We start from the raw sequence: 24,364 nt of genomic DNA on the forward strand, positions 1-24,364 counted from the left end.
GATTTGAGTAGAACATTTCTAGCACACTAAGGTGACAAGTATAGTGATTCTAGTAATGATTTTTTTAAAAAAAGTAAAAAAAAAGAAACTGTGCCACAAATTATTTGTTAGTAACAACAAAAGATCAAATTAAATGGAAGAAAAAAGGTTTAACTATAGAGAATGTTTCATACTATGCAATTATTTTCAGTTCACAAAATCAAAATATATTTTCAAGACGAAGTACAATACCAATTTGGCAGATAGTGGAGGAAATATGACATTTCAGTATTATAAAAGCTATTTCAAAGCTTTTAAACTTCAATGGAAAGAAAGCACATTAATTACAGTCATCTAGAAATAAAAGTTAAGAGTTTATGTCCACAGAGTTGTCAGATAGCTATTCTAATGAAATATAAAATCGAACACAGCCAAACCTGATATCTTTTAACTGGACAAGCAAATCTTATCATATAAATACCTGTCATTTAATTTTAAGTAATTAAACTGCCTTACAAATTCAAAATATTTTAAGTTAATATGGATAAGAAAAAAAATACACACATCTAACATGAAATACCAACAAAATATTATCCTTCTAGGCCACCTTCTATAAATATGTCATATTAGCTTTCTTAAAAGAATTTAGTGCTTGAGAAAACCACCAGATTGACAGCCATGGGAACTAAAAAATCTCCTGCTTAGCTGAAAGAGCAGGAGAGAGGGCAGTGCAGGCAGGCTTCAGGACAAGTTCCCTACAGTGAGTGGGTCTTAATCCTTTTCAGTACTCACCCTGGGGTAGAAAAACAGGTTGGTTAGTGGTTCTTTACCATGAATTCTCAGTTCTTTTGCCTAGGCTGCCAACAAGAAACCTACTTTTATCACACAGAGTCTTGAATTAAAAGGACCAAGACCACCAACTTACAACATATAAGCAAACCCAGTCTCTGTGAGGTTCTATCTACCACACAGTGAACCTAGGTTGGAAGGGCAGCTCCAAGTACCCAGACCCCATCAACTGCCCTCATTCCCAACAATTTCTAAAACAATAATATTTACATATGTTCATTTCAACATCTTCACAGTTATAGTTTTCCCACTGTTAGCTAGCTCTAATATAGTTGCTTGGCTATACTTGAGTGGCTAAAATTCAAAAACATTTCAATTACTGAAAAGGCAGTATAGACTTAAGCTAAGTATTTGGGTTTATTTTTGTTTCCTTTGCGACAAATTTTTGACGGAACTGTGGAAAAGAGTAGGACATAAAAATTACAAAGAAAATTAAAAGATTAGAATTCATAAAATGGCTCAGAGGATGATTAATCAACAATTAATAGTAAATATGGCATAAAGTTTTATCTTCTAAAAAAGAATTGAGAAGTAATTTAAAGTAAGCTTAAAACAGTAAAGCATTAACCACAAAAAACTTAACTACTAAGATAGAAAATTAAGGTTTCCTCAAAATTAAATTTCAATTTACTAAAAGATCTTTTTGTAATCGTCCCTAAACATTCTGCCTTCCTGATAAATAAAGTATTACTCCTATACACAAGTTCACATTCTGACCGTAAAACATAAGTGAAATTTTCAGGACAAGGAACCAGTTACATCTTGAATTTGTTACCACCATAAATATTCATCTCCAGTGACTAATGTATCAGCATTAAGTTGAATGAAAAGTTTTTCAAATTTTGACAACCATTTACAAAAGTTCAACAACTTAAACCTACAACTAAAACTTATTTGAACTAGGTTTGTTCATTTTATTAAACAATGTCAAGACAAATGTTCAATTTCTTATTTAAAACATTTTGAAATTCAACTGAGTCTGTACTTAAGATTTAACTAGAATAATACCTCTAATACATTCATAATTTTATTTTTAACCTTAACATGTTTTTCAAATAAGGACCCATCCTTATGCATTTATACAAACAGAAACTGTGGAAATGAGTGCAACAACAATGTTCTCTTGTTTGGCTAATAGAAGGAAACTATAAATTATTTTAACTTAAAGAGACATGATTCCTTCTGTTTGTTCTGGATTAATATTAAATCTCACATTCCAATATAGAGCTGAAACTCAAAAAGTATATCTTGGTATAATTACACATAAAAAACCTGGAATTTGCCAAGATAAACAACAATATGAACTGGTTCCTCAAAGGAAATTTCCCTCTGGTATGTAAAAACTCTTCTCAAACTCTGCACATGAACACTGACTTTCAGACAGTGTAGCTGCAGTAAGGCAACCTTGACCAGCGCTTAGGACATGTCACGGCATTCAGGGAGTGACAAGAGACCTCAACGACTGGGAGCACTTGCCCAGCAGAAACACCCTCTTCCTGGAGCACTCAGTGGTGACTTTAAAGGAGCTCAGTAACACACAGTAACATGAAATGCATGGCATTTCATCAGGTTAGTAAGTGAATCTTAATTTTTTCTAGGTTACATTGGTACTTTATGACTGCTGAAAGTTTTGGACTTTTTCCAGAAAAGGGCATGTGAGCATATACATAAAATGCTGCACAAAATTTTAAGGAAATTAATACTCGAGAATAATATTTGAAAAAATTCTGTGGTGAGATTTTTTTAAAAATAAAATTTACTTTCAATTAACAGCAGAAAATCAGAAAAACTTTGTAAGCCAAATAACTTTCATTAAGATGAAAATAGTATTGTGGAGCTCTGGGTTTTTGTTGTTGTTGTTTTGTCTAAGAAATGATACTGAGAAAAGGCTGAAAAACTAAAAGACATCTTCTGACAATAAACCACAGGAGAAACAAGAACACCAGCACGTGTAGCTTGTCTCTCAGGGTCTGACTATGCTAGGTTTTCTCCTTCCAACAACACTGGATTACTTTCATTTTACATGCAAAAATGATATCTTTCAGGACAAGAAACTTAAAGCTACACGAGAACACAGTGGTGCTGTGATCTGAAACCAAGGCTGTATTACAAAGCCATCAACCTCATGTCCTTTCCATCATAGCACAGAGCTATGAACATATAAAGGACTGTTTCTGAAGCTATCCTAACAGAAATGTCAACTAACACATGCAAGCTACTACCCAGCTTATCTGCCTTAAATAAGCAACTCACCTAAAAGTATGATTAATATATTCAAGAAAATAGAGGAGAAAATGAATGAAAACAGAATTTCTGAAGAGAATAGACAACTATAAAAACATTATGAACATCATAGGATTATAAAACAGAACATGATAGTAAAAATTTACTGATTAACAACCAAGTAAGCACAAAAAAGAGACCACATCTTTCCATATGCTACCACATCAATGTCACGCTCTGAGTACTCTCAGACACCTTAATGTTGTTAAGTGCCGAGTTTTAAGTGCTCAGAAACATTGCGGGGACTTACAGAGGTGACTGAATGTAAGCGCTGGTTCAGTTGGTAAAGTGCTGTGGGAGCATGAGCATCTGCGTTGGGGTCCCCAGTACCCACACGAAATAATGACTGGTGAGTCTCGTGCCTGTAACACCAGTGCTGGGGAGGTGGAAACGAGGATTCCCAGGCCCTTGGTGCTTAGCTGGCTGTGGCAAATCAGTGAATTCCAGATTAAGAGACTGTGTCTTAAAAAAATAAGTTGGGCACAGTTGAGGAAGGTATCCAATTTTGACTGTGGCTTACACACACACATACATACACATGCATGCACACATGTACACACATATATTAGAATCAGCTCTGGGCAAAACACACATTCTAAGGATTCTAACATAAGCTCCTATAGCGAGTACTTTACCAACTGAGCCATTTTCTCAATCCTCAGAGTCAAGTCCATCTGTAAGGTCACAGTAACACTACTAAACATGTACAGTATTTTTATCTTAACTAAAAACAGATGATCATGCATGGACCTTGGTTGGAGAACCAGTCTCAGAAAAAAACCCTCTGCCCAGATATATTTGGTCCTTGTGGAGCTCCTGTCCTCTCCAGGTCTCTAACTCCTTCTTCTTTCTTATGATTCCCTGCACTCTGCCCAAGGTTTGGTTATGAGTCTCAGCATCAGCTTTGATACACTGTTAGGTAGAGTCTTAGAGGCCTCTACGGTAGGCTCCTGTTCTGTTTCTTGTTTTCTCCTACTTCCAATGTCCATCCCATTTGTCTTTCTAAGTGAGGGTTGATCATCTTAGCTTCTTTAGGTGTACAGATTTTAATATGTTTATCCTATCTTACAGCTCCAGTATTCACTTATAAGTGAGTATATACCATGTGATTTCTGTTTCCGGGATACCTCACTCAGGATGATCTTTTCTAGATCCCACCATTTCCCTGCAAATTTCATGATTTCCTTGTTTTTAATTGCTGAGTAGTATTCCATTGTGTAAATGTACCACAGTTTCTGTATCCATTCCTCCGCTGAGGGACATCTGGGTCATTTCCAGGTTCTGGCTATTACGAATAAAGCTGCTACAAACATGGTTGAACATATGTCCTTGTTATGTACTTGAGCATATTTTGGATATATGCCTAGGAACCAAGGACGGTTCATGGATATAACCTAGAACTCCTGCTAAGACGGTAGCCCATGACAGCTCAGCATCCAAGTGGGTACCCTACTAAGGGGAACAGAGACTGTCTCTGACATAAATTCAGTGGCTAGCTCTTTGATCTCCTCCCCCCTCCCCAGAGGGAGGGGCAACCTTGCTAGGCCACAGAGGAGGATATTGTAGCCAGTCCTGATGAGACCTGATAAGCTAGGGTTAGATGGAAGGGGAGGAGATCCTCCCCTATCAGTGGACTTAGAGAGGGGCAGGAAGGAGATGAGGGAGGAAGGTTGGGATTGGGAGGGGGCTACAGCTTGGATACAAAGTAAATAAACTAATTAATATAAAAAAATAAAGAAAATATTAAAAAAATAATAATAAAAAAACAGATGATCAAACTGGACATGGTAATGAGTACTTAAAATTCCAGAACTCTGGAGGTTGAGGCAGAAGACCTAGGTCAGCCTAGGCTCTGTAATGAAACCCCGTCACAAAACAAAATGTCAGTACTACCCATACGAATGTCTTCATTTATATAAAAGCCTCATTCTTTACAGGGAAACAGCAGTAAATACACTGTCCAGTAAAAGCAGTCCTTTATGAGAGTATTTTTCTGGAGTTACTGACTTAAGATTTCAAAAAAAAAAAATCTCAAATAGAGATCTCAAATAAGATTTTAAAATTATTTATTTGCCTTGTATTTTATACTGAGAAGATAAATAATAAAGGAGCAAAGGTGGGCATGGTGGCACACTCCTGTAATCCCAGCACTCTGGGAGGTAGACAGATCTCTTTAAATTCGAGGCCAGCCTGGTCTACAAACCGAGTCCAGAAGAGCCAAGGCTACACAGAGAAACCCTGTATCAAAAACAAACAAACAAACAAACAAACAGATAGATAAGTGAGCAGAAATTCCCCACAGATTCAACATCTAGAATTAGATAAAGAAAATTCAATTCTTTCAGTTTGGTTTCCTGTTTGGCCTGCACTGTATTAACTCAGTAACAATCTCTGCTTTCTCTTTAAGAGTTTTTATATTTTTAATTGTGTGTAGATGCATGGATCTGGATATGAGCACATGAGTTGCAAGTGCCTACAGAAGCTAGAGGCATTGGCTTCCCTGGAGCTCTAGTGACAGAAATCCACTTGATAACCAGTGATGGGAACTGAACTGAAGTCATCTGGAAGAGCACGAGTGCTTTTAATAGCTGAGCCACCTCTCCAGCCCACTCTCATCTTTGTACAGAATTGGGGCGGGGGCATCACCAGAACCAATATGTTAGGAGGTAAGGACCTATGGTGGTCTGCATAAGAATGGCCACCATAGGGTCATATGTTTGAATGCTTAGTCACCAAGGAGTGGCCTTGTTTGAGAAGAACTGGGATTAGGAGGAGGTATAGCCTGGGAGTAGGTCTGACCTTGCTGGAGAAAGTGTACAGCTGGGGAAAGGCACTCATCCTCTCCCCAGCCCCCTCTGCTTGCCTATCAGAAGGCAGCTCTCAGCTACTTCTCTAGAACCTCACCTGCTGGCAGCCATGCTCCTGACATGGTGACAATGGACTAATAAACCTCTGAAACTATAAATGCTTTTATTTACATGAGTTGCCTTGGTCATGGTCACAGAAATGAAACAGAGATTACAACAGAACCCAATAAAGTTCCTAAACCAAGTCTTATAAAACAAAGCCAAGTATAATGGTGCACATCTGTAATCCCAGCACTTAGTAGGTAAAGACAGAAGATTGGAAGTTCATGGCCAACTTGCACTATTTGATACACAATGCTGACTTGTTTTTTTGTTTAAGTAAAACCAATGAACTAAAAAGCAGCTTAATGAAAGAATACTGATTAGCATGCATGGGCCTTAGATTCTATCTCAAGCCTTGCAAAAATAAAAATAAAATAGAAAAACAAGCATAAAAAATGACATAGAAGCGAAAACCACACTTAGTTGTCTGTAAACTCTCAGGTCATATTCTGTCACTAAGGGAAGTCAGGGCAGGAATGTGGAAAGGGAACTAAAGCAAAAGCCATGGAGGAGCTACTGGCTTACTCCCCATGACTTGCTCAGCCTGCTTTCTTATACCACCTAAGACCACCTGCTCAGTAGTGGCACAGTCCCCAGTAACCCGGACCCTCCCATACGAATCATCAATAAAGAAAATGTCCCCAAAGACATCTTCAATTGGGTCCCATTTCCCAAATGAGTCTGGCTTATGTCAAGTTGACATAAAGCCAACCAACACAACAGTAAAATTCTGTCTTATAAAGGAAATAAAGTATCTGTAGGTAGGCAATGGCACTCCAGAGAGGAGCTAATGAGAAGACTCAGGGATAGACCTTCTGCCTGAGAGACTGAGATAGAAACCAGAAGGAAGGGAAAAAAAAAAAGTTATGGGCATGCTTTTGTCTTCCTGTTTAAACAGCATATTGGTATGAAGAACTGTATCTGTGGGTGTGAGTGTGCTTTATTTCTTCCTCTGTTATTTAAAAATCTTTCTCAGAACACCTACTCTTTCCGGCTCCACCACTGCCCAACCTCCAAGCCTTTGGTTATGATTACCAGCTTCTCCTTGGAGGCCATGTGCACAAAGTCCAGTGCTGAGTTTGAGCATTAACCAGTAACACAAGAGAAGAGGAGGGAGAGGGAAAAATATGATCAAAACACATTGTATAAAAAAAGTTAAATAAAAATAGTTTAAAGATTTATTTTAATTATGGGGGGAGGTGGCACATGAATGTGTGCCTGCTGAGTGCAGTTGACAGTGAATGCCAAAAAAGGGACATCAGATTCCCTGGAACTGGAGTTACAAGTGGCTGTGAGCCACCTGACATGGGTGCTGGGAACCAAATTCAAGTCCTCTGCTCTTGACCACTAAGCCATATCTCTAACACATAAAAGTTGTTCTTTCACAATGAAAAATGGCCCAACTATTCTCTTTCACAATTAGCCTTTAAAATATGATTTCCATCTTTACAACAAGGACTTCAATTGGTGTTCGGACTATTCTCCAAGCACCAATAAGGTTCAGGATCTCTACAGGCTCAAGAGTATTGGCACTGTTACAGGGGACACTTGTCTTTGCAGGACACAATGCACAGACATACATGGAGGCAAAACTTTACCTATACACATTAACTCTCAAAAAAGTCAGTAGTTGTTATAACTGTTAACAAGCTGAGTTTAAAATTTACATGGAGAAAACAATAATCAAAGAAAAAAAATCTTAAAAAAGAACAAAATTCCAGGACTAAGACTGTAGCTCAGCTGATGCCTCAGCTGCTTGAAGCAAAGTCGGCTCTCAGCCCCCGATAAATTAGGTATGGTAAAATGCTTGTAATCCCTGAACTTGGAAAGTGGAAGCAAGACGATCAGAGGGCTAAGGTCATCTTCTACTATATAGCAAGCTCAAGATTACTAGCCTGGACTACATGAGTTCCAACCTCGTAAGGAGGAGGGGGGATGCATACAAATTTTCAAGACTCATTCCATTGAGTGTTAGTTAAGGTAAAGTAAATAAGCTGTAGTAAATAAGACAGTGTGATACTATGGTTAAGATCAACATGAACGGAGCATAATGAAGTCCAGAAAGATTCATACAAATATGATTAATTAGCCTGGTGGTGCACACCTACAATCCCAGTACTCAGGGAGGCAGAAGCAAGTGGACTGCTGTGAGATCAAGGGCAGCCTGGTCTACAAAGACAATCCACGACAGCCAAGGCTACAAAGAAATCCTGTCTCGAGCAAACCCCCACCCCATGCAAAAAAAAACAAAAACAAATATGGCTAACTGATTGCTCAGTTAATACTGAAAAGATCGTCTTTTCAACCAATGTGCTACAAAGTCTAAAGAGTCATATGCCAAAACATAAACTCTGACATTGTCATACCTATACATAAAACACAGGAGAGATCTAAATCTTCACAACTTTGCTTTAGGCAAAATAACAGAAACAACAGTAACAAAGGCACTGCTTTTGCTTTCCTTTGCTCTTCTCTTTTCTCCTTTCTTCTCTTTCTTTTCTTTTTGCTTTTCTTTCTATTTTCTTTTCAGAGACAAAGTTTCACTGTGATGCCCTGGCTGGCCTGCAACTCACTATATAGACTAGGCTGGCCTTGAACTTACATAGGTGCCTGCCTTGGTCTCTTAAGAGCTGTTATTTCTGTGCCTGGCATAAAAGCACATTTTTTTTTAAACTGATAAACTACACTTCACTAAAATAAAATTTAAAAAAAATTGGCTTTGCCAAAGACATTGGTAAGAAAATAGAAAAGACAGGCTATACAAGAGAATAATAATGCTGACACACCTAACAAGGCGGAGTTACATTAGACATGCTCAGGCCTGGCACAGTGCTGTATACCTTACACTCCCAACACCCCGAAGGCTGAGGCAGGGTAATACTAAGTTCAAGCCTCAGGATGGGCTACATAATGAGGCAGAATCCAACTTCAACAAAGAAAACAACCATTTAAAAAAGTCAGAAATTCAAGTTGGAGAGTTGGCTCAGAGTATTTGCTATTTTTGCAGAGGACTGGGTTTCAATTCCCACTATACACATAAGGCTCTCAACCATCTATAACTTTGGTTCCAGAAGATTTGATACCCTCTTCTGACCTCCACAGGCTCCTGCATGCTCATGGTACACATAAATACGCACACAGGCATGTGTGCACACACACACAAATAAAAAAAGAACCTTTAAAAATATTCTTTTATTTTCTCTGCCCCCTCTTCAATGCTGGGGTTCAAAGCCAGGTCATTCTAAATGCTAAGTAAGCACTCCATCACACACACACACACACACACACACACACACACACACACACACACAGAAATCTCATCCCAACAAATAACCAATTTTAAACAGGCAAGATGTCCTTTCCTCCATCTGGGAGCAAGGAGGTCTGTTGAGAACAGGACTATGAGACCATTTATACGTTGGCTCTAGGTGAGGTCTCCAAAAACAAAGAGACCACACAACACAGCTGATCTAAGATAAAAAAGTGTTTATGTCCAAGGTGAAATAAATTCTACTTGGATAAGAGATATGATTTGTTTAAAGCAAACAGTAACATCATCCTCCTCGTGACAAACTAAACAAAGCCAGTTTTGGGATAATCTGATAATTTGATAATCTGATAATTATAATTATAATCTGATAATTCTGATAATTTCTGATAATTTGGGATTATCAGAGCCTATGGAAAGAGTGGCATGGTTTGTCTCAAATTTCCAAGAAACCTTCCTGCTTTCTGCTAAGGCCACTGGACAAGAATCTGATGCTACATCCCCTAAACTAATGACAAGGAGATAAATAAAAGTAGGTTTTGTGCTCTTAAAAAACAAATAAATACATAGGCCAGTGTGGTAGCACGTGCCTTCAATCCCACTTGCCGACGTGGGGGTCAAAAGCAGGCAGATCTTTCTGAGGCTGAGGCCAGCCAGAGTTACAGAGTGAGATACTATGTCAAACAGGAAGAGGGCAATTTGTTCCAACAAACGTTATCTTTCATTTCTTACTGTGTCTTGTTTTTATGGGGCTGGAGGCTGAAAGCTTTGTACACAGTAGGAAGGCACTCTACCACTGAGCTACATCCCACAGCCCTCACATACTACAAAAGGAAGATGTACAAGTGACAAACATTAACTACAAGGACACAGCAACTCCAAGTTCCATGACATATTTATCAGAAGAATGCCATTTCTAAACATGCCCAAGCCCTGGCAAGGACAGAGCAACTGCACCTCCCACATAATGCTTGTGGGAATGCAAAACTACTTGCCCACTTCGGAAAAGAGTTTTGAAATTTCTCATAAAATAAAGCACAAAATTACTACATAACTCAGTAATTCCACTCCTATAGTCACATAAAAATAAAGCAAGCCTTACTCAGAATCACCAAAAGCATACACAATCTAATGTCTTCCAACTGATGAATGGATAAAGTGTGAAAGGCTCATTTATAGAATGAAGTATATATAATGGAAAAACTGCTCACAAGAAAAAAACTACTAACATGTGAAACCAAATAGATAAATTTCAAATGTGCTGAACTAAAACAAAGAAGTCAGGACCAAAAGGCTACATAAACTGGGTAATCTCACCAATATAATACTTTAGAAAAGACAAAACTATAGTGACAGATAGATCAGTGACCGTCAGTACAAGGAAAGATTTTTGGAATAAACTGCTATGTACCTTGATTATGAGTAGCTTTTATAACTCTACATTCATAAAAATTATAAAGCATTAAAATAAATTTTACTCTTTTAATTTATAAAAGGTAATTTTTAAAAACTAAGGTAGTTTTAAAAGAAAGGCAACCTAGAAGGCATAAAAATAGTAACAGATAATAACAGACTATAGACATAATCTAAAACAAGAGCTACATAATGAGGTACCAAGTTAGAGACAGGGTTTTGGATTTTTTGTTTTGTTTTGTTCTGTTCTGCCTGAGACGAAGTCTCACTGTATAGCCCTACCTGGCCACTTTCTATGTAGGCCAGGCTGACCTCGAACTCTACCTGCCTCTGCCTCTTGAGTAATGGGATACATCATCACGGACAGCAGGCAATGAGTTTTAAAAGCAAGGCAGTTTGGTTACCTAAATTAGTGGTTAATGTGAGGAAGATAATGAACTTTAAGCTGCATAATAAAGTATATTTTGGCCCTGGTATGTACTGAAGTCAGAGACAATCACAGCCATGTAAAAAGATTCTGAATCACAAAGCTGAGAAGAGAGGCTCACGAGCTTATGACCAGGCAGCACTTTAGCCCATTTAAAAATACTAATGCTAATACTAATTTTAAATTACTATCTTTAAATCAAGGGTGTGTGTGTGTTTTTGTGTGTGTGATGCTGGGGATCAAATAATGGGCCTTGCAATTGTGGGCAAGTGTGTTTTACCACTGAGCTACATCCCTACCCCTTCAAGGCTTCTTCATAAGAAATGCCTAGATAGAATTATCAAAGTCCACAAAACCGACAGGAATAAAAATGCATATTGATTTTTAACCTCTAGTTGAAATTACTGTATCTCTTTCAGCTATGAATGTATGCACACTAACAGGAATGGTGCTTTGATCACTTGCAGAAATCACAGATTCTTCCCATCAGACCAGATCACCATGGATCTGCTATCTTATTTTGTATACATTCATAAAGAGCAACTTGACAAATTTGTTTTAAATCATTTAGAGGTTTCTTCGTCGCTTTGTTTTGGAATAAGCAAAGTTTCTTTTTATCTGGCAGGAAAGTGGGCACTTGGTGGAAGAGTGGTGTAAGCCAATACCGAAGCACAAGTCCCACCTAGCGGCTGGGCCTATAGCCTTGGTCTACCATTTGTCCTCCTCTTGCCTACGCTGTAAAGTAGCCACTTTCCTGGAACAGGCGGAAGCTTTCATAGACATCCTTTCCCACAATTCACTGTTAAAATTAGATGTATTAGATCTAGGACTTCGTATAAAAGTATAACTAAGACAAACTGAGCTTGCTAGGGGAAAAGCTCTTCAAGAAGGGGCTCCACAGGAGCCAAACAGAACCTGCAGAGACCAGCTTTGTTTTTCTCAGAGCCCCAATACCTTCCTCTAATTTGGTTACGTTAGCCGTCTCATATCCCACCTGTAGGCCCTCTTACTGTATTTCCCCAGCATTAGTTTTAACCCTATCATTTCCCCTCCAAACCCCAAGGATTTGAGATTTGACTGATTAGCTGCTTCTGCTAAAGGGGGGAAGCCACTTGGCTGGGTTCTCCTTGACTGGTTATGAAGAGAGGGGATAGGTAAATGGAACATCCAGTCTGTCCAAAGTTCCACAGTAGAAAAAGATCGTCATAGCAGTCAGAGTTGACATCCTTTAGCCAACTTTTTCTTTCTTTCTTTTTTCCTTTTTTTTTTTTTTTTTCCCTGCAGTTTTAGGGCCTGGATGCACTGCAGCTTTGGCTTTCTTTCATGAGAGTCTCCTTCCCTAGTCTTCAATGATGTCATTTGCAGCTTACATATTACCAGCCTGTTGTCATTGCCATCTATTGCATGGTATTTTCAGATGTTTTCAGTGTTAAAACACTCTCCAGTTTCGTATCTTAAGTGTTTGATATATAATTGGTTTCTTTGTAATCTAAAATATTTTATTTAATGTAATATTTAGAATGTATTAAATGTTACACTAAGATAGTATTTATAAGGCTTCTTTATACTTCCAAAGTGGACCATGACAATGGAGGGTTGGCAATTCCTAATATCCTGCCTGGGTATTACAAAGGAACTCTAGTACTCTCCATACATCCATGACATGCTACAGGGTAGTTTGCACTCAAGGCAGAGAAACGGTAGAGAAGTATAAGGTGTTTACCTTTGTTTTCTAAATATACTATCCATATATCTTGTATTACTCATTTAAAAAGTAAAAGAAAGAAAGACAGGGAGGGAGAGAGGGAGGGAAGGAAAAACTAAATTTAAAAATAAACAAGGCCAGATCTAAAGGCAAAGCCCACCCACCAATCCACTGGGTTACATGATAACAAACAACAACCAAATGAGCTGGGCAGCCACTCAAACAACAGCAATGCCTGAACAGAGGAAGGCAGTGAGAGGGCCAAAATTAGAAGGACAGCAAATGCAACTGTGGATCCAAAGGACTGTCAGACAGGGTTTGTATGTTTGTTTGTTTTTTTGTTTTGTTTTGTTTTTGTTTTTTTGGCCTACAGACAATCGGGCAAGAATTGGGGGAAGAGGAAAGCCTTAAAAAAAGTAGGGACAAAAAAAGCTCCAGCCATACTAGTTCAATTACCTGTGATCAACCCCCAGAACCCACCGAAAGGTAGAAGAGAACACTATGCTGCCCTCTAACCTCAACACACATGCTTGCAGTACCTGCCCCTCCCTCACTCAGCACCCAAATAGTAAACATTTTTACAAGAAATGTATTTCAAATATTAAAATAAAGAATACATAAGTATTATAAAGGCATCGTTTCCTTTCTAGTAATAAAATATATTAGCTCATAACTTTTCAGTAAAATATACCTCTAACTTTATAATGGAAATCAAATAACAAATTAAATGTGGTTTCCTTCATTTCCTTATCATTTAATTCTGAATTAAATGTTTCCACAGAAAAACTTGGTTGACAGCCCCTCCCTTTGGTTTTCCAGGCTGGCCTTGACTTAGCATGTGACAGTAGTCACAATCCTCCTCCTGTCTCAGCCTTCTGAGTGCTGGGATGTCATACCTGAATTACCACACATGCTGAATATTACTTCAATTTCATATGTGTAATTTTTTTAAGATAACAAAAACAAGGGTGCTGTGTTGGGCATGGTGGCACATGCCAGAGCATTTGGGAGGCAGAAAGCAGGCAGATCTCTTAGTTCAAGGCTAACCTGATATACACAGTGAGTTTCAGGCCAGTCAAGTCTACAGAGTAAGACAATGTCTTCCGAACAGAAAAAAATAAGCTAATATACTCCAACATCTTGGAACTTTTCATTATAAGCAGTAAAAATTAAGTCTTTGGATTAATTTTTCCTAATTACAGAGTGTATATTCATTATAGAAAACCTACAAAATACAAAAATGAGTTCCCTATTATCTTACTGTAACCATTTTATTTCCTTTATGGCTACTCTCATAATACTAGTAATAATATTAATCAAGCTATACTAACAACCTCTGTTATGGGCTGCATTTGAAGTACCCCCACCAAAAGCTCTTATGTTAGGGGCTGGAGAGGTGACTCAGTAGTTGGGAGCACTGGCTACTAAAGAAGAGAACTGGGGTTCAATGCTCAGCACCCACATGATGGCTCAAGCATCTGTAAACTCTACTTCCAAGGAATCTGATGCCTCTTCTAACCTCCATTAGCACCAGGGAAACATGTGGTGTGCACATACTTACGGCCAAAACACTCATATACCCAATATAAAATTTTAAAAAGTAAAACGAGAGCTGTGGACATAGCTTTATCAACAGTTGAACACGGCTTGGGAGAGTCTGTACACTGAAAGTTGATTTGGGTCATAAGGAGTATGGCGTACTCAACAGATTAAACAATTCACAGGTTCCTAATATGATGGCTTTTTGGAAAGTGGTTCACATGTGTAGAGATGTGATCTAGTCAAATGAGCAGGGCTCTGTTCTCAGGGGCTACATCTTATTCCAATCCCTCCCTTCCCTCTCTAATGCCTGGCAACTGGGAGGCAAGCAGCTCTGCTCAGCCTCATGACATTTTTGCTTAGACAGGCAGAGAAGTAATGGAGCTAGCATAGCAGTCCAGGGGTTAAAATCTCTAAAACATGCGCCAAAGCATATATTTCCTTCTTTAAACTGTTTTTCTCAAGTATTTGAAACTGCATTGAAGTTGAATTTCTCTTAAGCTGCCTGGCCAAGAGCTGTATAAATACTATTTCATTGTAGTATTACAACAATTCTACTTCAATCACAGGTAAGTATTATCATTTTACAGTTTTATCAACCAAATTTAAAAAGGTTAAGAAATATGTCCATGGACACAGAAGTGGTAGAGCTGAACTCAGTATCCTTAAACAGTGTACAATTTTAGACCACAATACATACATAGATATGGTACTATATTCTTTGATCATAATTTCTTTTCTTTTTAAGATTTATTTATTTACTATGTATACAGATCTCATTCTAGATGGTTGTGAGCCACCATGTAGTTGCTAGGAATTGAACTCATGACCTCTAGAAGAGCAGCCAGTGCTCTTAACCTCTGAGCCCTCTCTCCAGCCCGACCATAATTTCTTAACGCATAAAAATTATGAATAGTTTTTAATATAGATGTTTCATAACATTTGGATATATAATTTACTTAATTAATGTTGCTTTACTACATCAGATTATTTCTGTATGATATTCAGAACAGTGTGGGTCATTCAACAGAAAAAAAAGAGGACTTGTTACACACTTATAAATGTAAATTAAAAGATGTAACTCAACTTACTCTTTTACTGAGGCAAATAACTGGCCACATACTGCACCCTAAGGTACAGCAGCAGCACAGGCAGCCACAGAGCAGCCACCGCACGTTCACAGGAAGGTTCTTCCTGAGACAGCTGTTAACTCTGTTGATGCTGGCTTTAAATTCTTCAGGAGCTACCTAAAGGAAGGCAACAAACAACACTCATGTGCTAATGGCAATTACTGGGTCTCAACACATATTTTTCTAATTTCTAGGAAAAACTAATTTGAGATATATAAACAGTAGATCAGTAAAAGAGACACTCACTTTTCCAGTTAGTGAAGAAGGGAATTCTGATTCAAATTTGTTGCTCAGTCCAAATCTGTTTTCAAAAAGGAAAATATATGTTGTTACATCACTGTGGCAAGTAACAGGTAGACTGGAAAGAATAAGGGCCCTCCACAGTGTCTGAGACAGAATGAAGGTCTAAGGTACAAAATCATCATAATGAGCAACTTACACAATGTAGCATATAAAGAGTTTCCACGTGTCACCAAAACTTTTATACGAGGCACAATGTTAAATAACCAGCAATATGTAAGTAAAATAGATGGCAATATCTTAATCAGATAGTATATTTTTTAGCTTTCACTGTTTTGAACTCATAGTGTATTTTGTCTTTTAATCACCAAACTACAAGAATCCAATCGGTTCAATTTATTTCACGCTGAACCAAAAATATTTGTCCAATGTTTATTACACTTGCTTCTGAGTCACAACACTATTTTTAAGAACCAAAATTTTAAAATAGAAATACCGTACATGATATTAATTACAACATATGTGATAATGCATTACAGCTAAAACCACATATAAACAAGATAGCCCAATAAGTCCATTACTTGAACAACCAACTAGGACGTCTCTACTCTGGATAATGAGCCCACAAATGGGCATTTGATTTAAGTACACTTAAATCACAAGACTGGCTAGCAGCACAGGGGGTGGCAGGACCCAACAGGAATGCCCAATTCAGGCAAAGGTTTTTTTCTCTTGACGTATATGAATACCTTATATTGTATTCATATATACAAATAAATAGATGGTATTGTGGTTAAGGGCTAAAACACACAAAAAAAGGCTTAAATTTAAGGCTTAAATTTACAGTAAAATTGTGAGGCCTGAAAGTCAAGAATAAACAGCAAACAGTAGGAAGAAGAAACTGCCAAGTGAAGGAGAAGAAAGAAGTCCGCAGTTCCCACTGCAACAGCAGAAGGTGGGATGATTACATAGGCAAACCACCGTGACAGAGCACTAGACCAGGAAGCAGAAGAAAATGTCCGAACTGCTCAAGTCTAGCTGTAGGATGGTATGTCCTGTCTCTCCTAGCCCCCAAAGCATCCTTAAATAAGATTCTACAGCTTAAATCTCCTCGAGTACTTCTGTTCTTTATAATCTAATACAGACTCATCATTCATATTTTTAAGATCCCATAATGACAGTGGCAAATGCTCTCAATATAATCCTTAATAAAATAATGCAAAAACTTAAATATTATTACCTAAATTTTAATGTAACTATTTTCATATGAGAACAAAAATTAAATCCATCCAAATACTAATGGTAGGTAATCCTAAAGAATGAAGACGAAGACTATGGATGACATTTTTTTTACTTTCATGTTTTCCATGCCTTCTCTAATAAAATCTATTAGTATTTAAAGCTAAATTTAAAGGCTAGGATAGACTGGAGATTAGCCTGGGCGTACATTTGGATCCCCAGAACCCACATAAAAAGCCAGGCACAGCACCCATAAACTGAGGCACAGCACCATAAACTCACACAGGAGGAAGCACATGCTCAGTGAGTTTCTATCTCAGGAAATAAAGGTGGAGTGAAAGTGATATAGGAAAAGACAGCCCATGTCTACCTCTTAAACACACACAACACAAACCACATTAAAAAGAACATACCACACACACATGCACACACTTAAACATACACTTGTATACTACATTTTAAAAGTACATATACACACACGTCAAAAAAAACTAGGAACAATTATACAAAAAACATAAGCCCTTTTGCATCTTAGCGAGCATGAGTTTCATTTTCTACTTCACTGGGAAACATAACTTCCCAATTTATAAGTAATCTTTATGCTTTTCTTGATAGTTAGAAAAAAAGAATTAAAATATAAAGAAAAAGGACAGTTTTTAAAGAAAAAGAAAATGTATGTACAAGAGACACACCAATATTTGCAGATAATTTCACTAACACTGGAGTGTATTTCAGGGCTGGGAACGCAGCTCCATCAGTAACATTCATGAAATTGTCTAACATATACTAAGCCCTGGGTTCAATCCCTAACACTACATATACTAGGCGTGGTAGCACACATCTATTAATACCAGAACTCAGGAAGTGGCAGCAGGGAGATCAGGAATTGAAGATTACTCTCAGGAATAGAGGGAGTTCAAAGTCAGCCCAAAATACAAGAAAGCCTGTCTTAACAACAAACCCACCAACCAAAAATACACAAAGAGTATATTTTAAAGTACTTTTGTCATTTTGGTTTGGGGGTTTGTTTACTTATTTATTATGTGTCTCTGGATATGCACACATATGGAGGCAGAACCAGGAAGTCAGGTCCTTCATCACTCTACACCTATTCTTTAGATGCAAGGCCCTCCTACATGTACCTAGGGTTTGCTCTTTTTCTTGCTAGTCTGTTTCTAAGTGTTCCCGAAATTCTCCAGTCTTTGCTCCCCTTGCAGCCTGAGTCACAAGCTCCTGAGGTCCCATCTGTATCTAATGATCACATAGCAAGTGCTAGGTTGTTGTTGTTATTAATCAGGCCAAGACCTTTACATACTTCTCCACTGTTTTGTTTCTGAATGTTTTGCCTGCATGTAGGTCTGCCCACCATGTGTGTGCATGATGCCCAGATCACCTGGACCTGGAGCTAGGGATGGTTGTGTGTGCTGGGAACGAAACAAAGATCCCCTGTAAGCAACAAGTCCTTGCCCTCCCTCCTGTCCTCCATCTCTCACGCATCTCAAAATTTCCAACAATTTACCAACCAAGGTCAGGAGGTAAAATGCAGAAAACAGGGTATGGAAAACATGCCAACTTCAAGAAAGCTAAGCAGTAACCGTGGGCTTATAAGTGAAATGGCAAGCATGCAGCCAGCAACCCAATTAGATAAGACAAAAATCGGCAAGTACAGAAAGTTAATGTAGTGCAGCTGGAAGGGCAATAAAGTGCAGAAGGAATGCCTGAATTCTAATCCTGGTTTAAATATCAATTCAATATTTCATCAGGAAAGGAAATCTTCCCTGCAGTTTTATTGTCTCAGATAAGACAGCAGACCAAAGAGCAAAAGTTGTGCTGTCCTAAGTTTCTGGTTTTTACAGTGCTAAGGATCAAATCCAGAGCCCTGGCAATCACTCTCATAAAGTTCCATCCAAGTGCAAACTCTAATTTATTTGTTTGTTTGTTTGTTTTGGAGGCATGGTCTCACCAAATAGGCTAGCGTGACACAGAACTAGTAAGCCTCCTGTCTCAATCCCTCACCCTCATTTCTAAACCTTACTATTCTGTGTGGTTTTGTATATTGTGTGTATGCTAGCTAGTTTTATGTCACCTGAACAGAAACTAGAGTTATCTGAAAAGAGGGGACCTCAACTGATAAAATGCCTCTGTAAGCTCTGGCTGTATGACATTTTTTAAATTAGTGACTGATGGGAGAAGGCCCAGCCTCCTGTGGGAGGTAGTCCTGGGTTTTATAAGCAATCAGGCTAAGGAAGACATGAGGAGCAAACCAGTAAGCAGCCCCCTCCATGGCCTCTGCTCAGTTCCTGCCTCCAGGTTTCTGCCCTTGTTTGAGCTCCTGTCCTGACTTCTGTTGACAATGATATGTAAACTAAATAAACCCTTTCCTCCCCAGATTGCTTTGGTCATGGTGTTTCATCACAGCAATAGAAACTCAAACCAAAACAGTGTTCATAGAGCTCATTTGGAGGTCAGGGGAGACCTTGGTAGCGTTGAGCCTTCTCATGAGCGCAACTCTCCCAATATTGTCTTGTTTTTTATGAGTCTCTCTGGATAGCCTTGGCTGTCTTGGAGTTTGCAATGTAGACAAGGCAGGCTTTAAACTCAAGAGTTTCTCCTGCCTCTGCCTCACACAAGTGCTGAGATTCAAGGTGTGCACCACCATACCCAGCTCCTCAAATAAAAACACAAACCAAACACAAACCTCCAAGATTTAAAGGTTCATTTTACACATAGGAGAGTTGCTATACAATGGGAATGTTTTAAGTCTTTATTCTTGATAAGAAAAGTTTACCGAGGGTTTCTCTCTTAACGAGAAGTTTGTCTGAAGTTTATATTCTAAAGTAAGGTGTAAAGGCACTTGGCTACCTTAAGCCCAGAATTAAGAAGGCTGAAGTGGGAGGATTTGAAATTTAAGGCCAACCATAGCTACACAGCAAATCCTAGTCTTAAATAAATAAATTTTGTACTCTAACATGTCTGGCTAATTTATGTTCTGACAGAAGACAATTATGAAAAAAGAAGAATGTGGCACAGGATAAAGAGAAGATGGAGAGTTCTAATTTTAAGTAGGAGGGTAAGCCTCTAACTGAAAGAGATCTGAAGATGAGAAGATGGAAGCAAGAGCCATAAAAAGAAGCTGGTACAAAGGGCCTAGGTCAGAAATACACCTAGAATAATTCAGAACTGGAACGAATGCCAGGATAACTAGAACGGGGTAAGCAAGCAGAAGAAAGAAAGAAGTCAGAGACATGTCCACACAGCAGGTCAGGTCAGGGAGAATCCTGCAGGCCACTCAGGGGACTCTAAGGAGATGGGTTCCAGGGAGCTGATATAGAAGAGACACTGCTGAGTTATGGTTCATAAGATTCTCATGGCAGTCGTGCCAGTGAGGGTGGAAAGCGGGAAGAGCAGAGTGTAAAAGGCAAAGGGGGGAAAAACCCTAAGGCAAAAGAAACAAAAGTTGTCAGGTTTCAAAGACGGAACTAAGGGGTTGCTTGACAAATTAAAGAGAAAGACACCTAAGTTATGTCAGAATTTCTGCTCTATGCGGGGGTGACGTACTGGCTAGTTTTCTGTAAATCTAACAAAAGCTAACATCATTTGGGAAGAGGATACCTCAACTGAGAAAATGCACCCATTAGATTGGCTTGTAGGCAAGCCTGTGGGTCATTTTCTTCACTAATGATTAATGTGGGAGGCCCTAGCTCCCTGTGAGTGATGTGGGTGTTACCATGCCTAGGGCTTTGGTCCTCCTGAGTTGTATAATGCAGGCTGAGCAGGCCACTGGGAAGTAGGCCGTGCACAGCATTTCTCCATGGTCTCCTGCTTCAGTTTCTGCCTCCGGGTTCCTGCCTCAGCTTCCCTAGAAGATGGACTCTAACCTGTAAACCAAATAAACCTTTTCCCCTCCAAGATGCTTTTGGTCATGGTTTTCACACAGCAACAGAAGCAAACTAGGACAAGTGCCTACATCCAGTGGCTAGTAACTGCCACTCCAGACAATCCAACACCCTCTTCTAGCCTCTGTGGGCACCCACATATTCATGGCAGACACTCATACACACACACACACACACACACAAAGAATCAAAAAAATTTTTTATTTTTTTCTTTTTTTCTTCTAAATAAAGCCGGTGCTGGGTCTACCATCAACTGAGAACAAAAAAGCTACAATTGAGGCTGTATTCAGTTTTGGATAGAAAAAAACTCTGGCCTGGAACTCCTCTTAAACACTCAATCTGTAGAAACCCAGACTCAGAATTTTACCTTCCATAGCTATGACAAGACCTATGCGCAAATGAACTAAACATTTCAGACTCAAACTAAACACATGGGTTACACAGACAATAAATGAAGACAAAACATATTTCCTAATGTTGGACTTGGAGCTCAATGGAATCAGAGTTTTAGCTATTTTTGGAGATGAAATCATAACTATGGAAGAAATTAGCAGACTTTGATGTTTATAAACCATGCTTTAATTTACCAGCCATCTCAATATGTGTTTGATTATCATACAGCTCAAGGACTGAAGGAAGATACAAACCCCTGCAGATGGACAGACCCACAAACACAGACTCACGCATGCATGAATGTACACGGGCATGCGCACACACAGGCATAAGATACTACCAGAAGATAAATACCCCTGTAGTTGGAAACAAGTCTAACCTTAATTTTGTGTCCATATTTTGAACCATGTTTAGATTTGTTTAGTTCTGTGAATGGATAATCTCATTCATCAAACATAAAAAGCCAAAACAAAACAAAAACAAAAACAAAACATGGATTATCTGAGACTGGAGTTACAGCCAGCAGTGAGCTGCCATGTGGGTGCTGGGAATCCAGCCCATGGCCTCTGGAAGAGCAGTAAGAGGACTGCTTTCAGTCTCAGTCCTCCCTCAGCCCCCACGTGACAGGTGTGAAATCTCAGAACTACAATCCAAAAAATATCTTTCAAAGCTAATTAGTCTAGGCATTTTGTAATATAATGGAAAGCTTACTGACCAATAGAGCAGCAAAATTAGTAACTACAAATGACATTTCCTACTACAAAAAGGCAAAGAGAGCTGAATATATAAACTCTTTCACTGAAGATGTCCTCATAACCACAATGCAAGAGCAAAGAGAAAACAGGAGGTTCTTGCCAGCTGGTGTGGCACACACCTGTAATTCCAGCACCTGGGAGACAGAGGTAGGAGGAAAACTGCAGATTTAAGGCCAGCTGGAACTACAAAATAAATTCCAGGCAAGGAGAACTTTGGTTATATACTTGTGATCAACAGAAGGCAAAAAAAGAAGTTATATCAAAGTCTAGCCAACTTTACCCTAAGTAAGCTACACAGAAGAACTTAAAAAATAAGAAAAAGGGGGCTGGAGAGATGGCTCCGAGGTTAAGAGTACCAGCTGCTCTTCCAGAAGACCTGGGTTCAATTTCTACACAGCAGCTCACACCTGTTTGTAACTCCCAGGGCTTCTGACACCCTCACACAGAAATACAATACATGCAGGCAAAAACCAACCAACCAACAAACAAAAAAACCAATGCACATAAAAATAAATAAATAAATAAATAAATGAATAGAAAAAGAAGCGTTTTTTTGTTTTGTTTTGTTTTGTTTTTCATGGCCCACCACAATATTTCAGCCCTTGGGCTTTAAATGCAAATCTTTTCCTGAAATCTAAGAAACAATTAGATGTCAAACACCACAAAACTGCAGTGAATGTAGTGAGGAATTATCATCCCACAATTATCTTCACTTCAAAATCATGAGGCAGATCCTCTGCAGCTTGGCAAAGGTTGCGCTCTCAGCATATTAGCTGCTCTCTTGGCATATTAGCTGCCCATGGCAACGGGATGTCCACATATGTCATTAAAAATAGTCTCCAGTCAGCTTAGCAAGGGCAGACCCAATTTTTCAGCCTCATCCATCAGAGACAAAATCAAATCAAATGAATCACATATACACAAGGGGGAAATGAGATGGTAAAGGTAGCTGCTGCTGTTTTTCATACCCTCTTGAAAAGTTGGAAGATTTGATGATTTATATCTATTGACCACAAACCTAGGCAGGCCACTCTCATGCCCCGCCTAGATTGCTGCAAAAGCCTCTTCAATCTAAAGCTAACATTTCCCTCAGCGGTAGAGCCACTATAGCACAATGAGTGTGCTCCTGCAGATGGCCTTTCATTTAGATAGTCATAGCCCTGTAAGTAACCCTGGTTACTTATGCTCACTGGTCATGCACTCAAGCACTCACTCACACAACAGGGTCTGGGAGGAATGGGAGGGCGGGAATGTCTCTAACCATTTTACACTCTGAACTCTCCAATCTCATTTCAAGGTATAATCCTGTTCTCTATACATTCTATCTGTAATGTACTTTTTTGAACTTCTTGGGCGTAAATCTCAGCATCGTCTAGACTCAGTGTGTTCTTCATGACTGTTTTATCCTTAATACCTTTCTCTCTAATCACAGCACCTTCACTGTACCCTTCATGGCAATTTCTCATTTATAACTCACCTACTAACTGTAAACCACGGGGGGGGGGGGGGGAGGAAATCTTTGAGTCTTCCAGAAGCTTGTCTAATACCTGGAAGGAGATAAGAACTTAAGGAATACCTGTGGAGCTGGAGCCACAGCTCAATTGCTGGTATTTGTCTAGAGTAAATGAAGCCCAGGGCCTGCTCCCCAACACCACCTAAAACGGGTAGAAACATCAACGGAACAAACAAAAAACATACGCCAAATATAAGGTAATGATTTAAAAACTGGAGCCAGTCTCAGAGGTGTACACTTTTTACCTCAGGACTTGGGAGGCAGAGGCAAACAGACCTCTGAGTTAGAGGCCAGCCAGGTCTACAGCCAGGGCTACACAGAGAAACCCGTCTAGAAAAACACAACAAAACCAACTAGTTTCTAGATTCAGTACCTAGAATATGCGTTTCACTCCATGTAGTCTTCTTATAAGACCAGCTGTCTCACCTGCAAGTGTAACAGTTTAGCTGGGCAGCAGGGGAGAAGCAGCAGCCTGCATGTGAGAACTGTGCCGTTAGAGAAGGGAGGTCTCAAACCAGCACAACCTCCAGTACCTTCTGGTAAGGTCTTCGTTGGATTAAATACTCCTTTAGTCGATCTGATCATCTGCTTTTATGTTCAAGAGCTTGTTTTGAAGTAGAAAACACAGCTAGGCCTGGTGGCACACACCTAAAATCCCAGGAGTAGGTGGGGGAATCTCATCTACACAGTTCCAAGACAGCCAAAGCTACATAAACAGAGATTCTATCTCAAAAAAAAAAAAAAAACAAGAACAACAAACAAAGCAGGAAAGTAATATGTTACATTTTGGACTGATTTCTTTTTTTTTTTTTCCAAATGGTTAAAA

At 38.9% G+C, this 24,364-nt stretch overlaps 1 protein-coding gene across 1 annotated transcript in view; it reads right to left on the reverse strand.

The window, feature by feature from the left end:
- Chic2 (cysteine rich hydrophobic domain 2) overlaps nucleotides 1-24,364 on the reverse strand; it is a 37,958-nt gene that overhangs the window by 7,243 nt on the left and 6,351 nt on the right. Inside the window, exons 2-3 of the mRNA XM_021652859.2 lie at nucleotides 15,749-15,803; nucleotides 15,464-15,619 (exon numbers count right to left, since the gene is read on the reverse strand). Of these exons, the coding sequence (XP_021508534.1) occupies nucleotides 15,464-15,619; nucleotides 15,749-15,803 (211 nt within the window). The remainder of the gene's footprint in view (nucleotides 1-15,463; nucleotides 15,620-15,748; nucleotides 15,804-24,364) is intronic.

Source organism: Meriones unguiculatus, chromosome 3, assembly GCF_030254825.1.
Source record: "Meriones unguiculatus strain TT.TT164.6M chromosome 3, Bangor_MerUng_6.1, whole genome shotgun sequence".
Taxonomy (NCBI): domain Eukaryota; kingdom Metazoa; phylum Chordata; class Mammalia; order Rodentia; family Muridae; genus Meriones; species Meriones unguiculatus.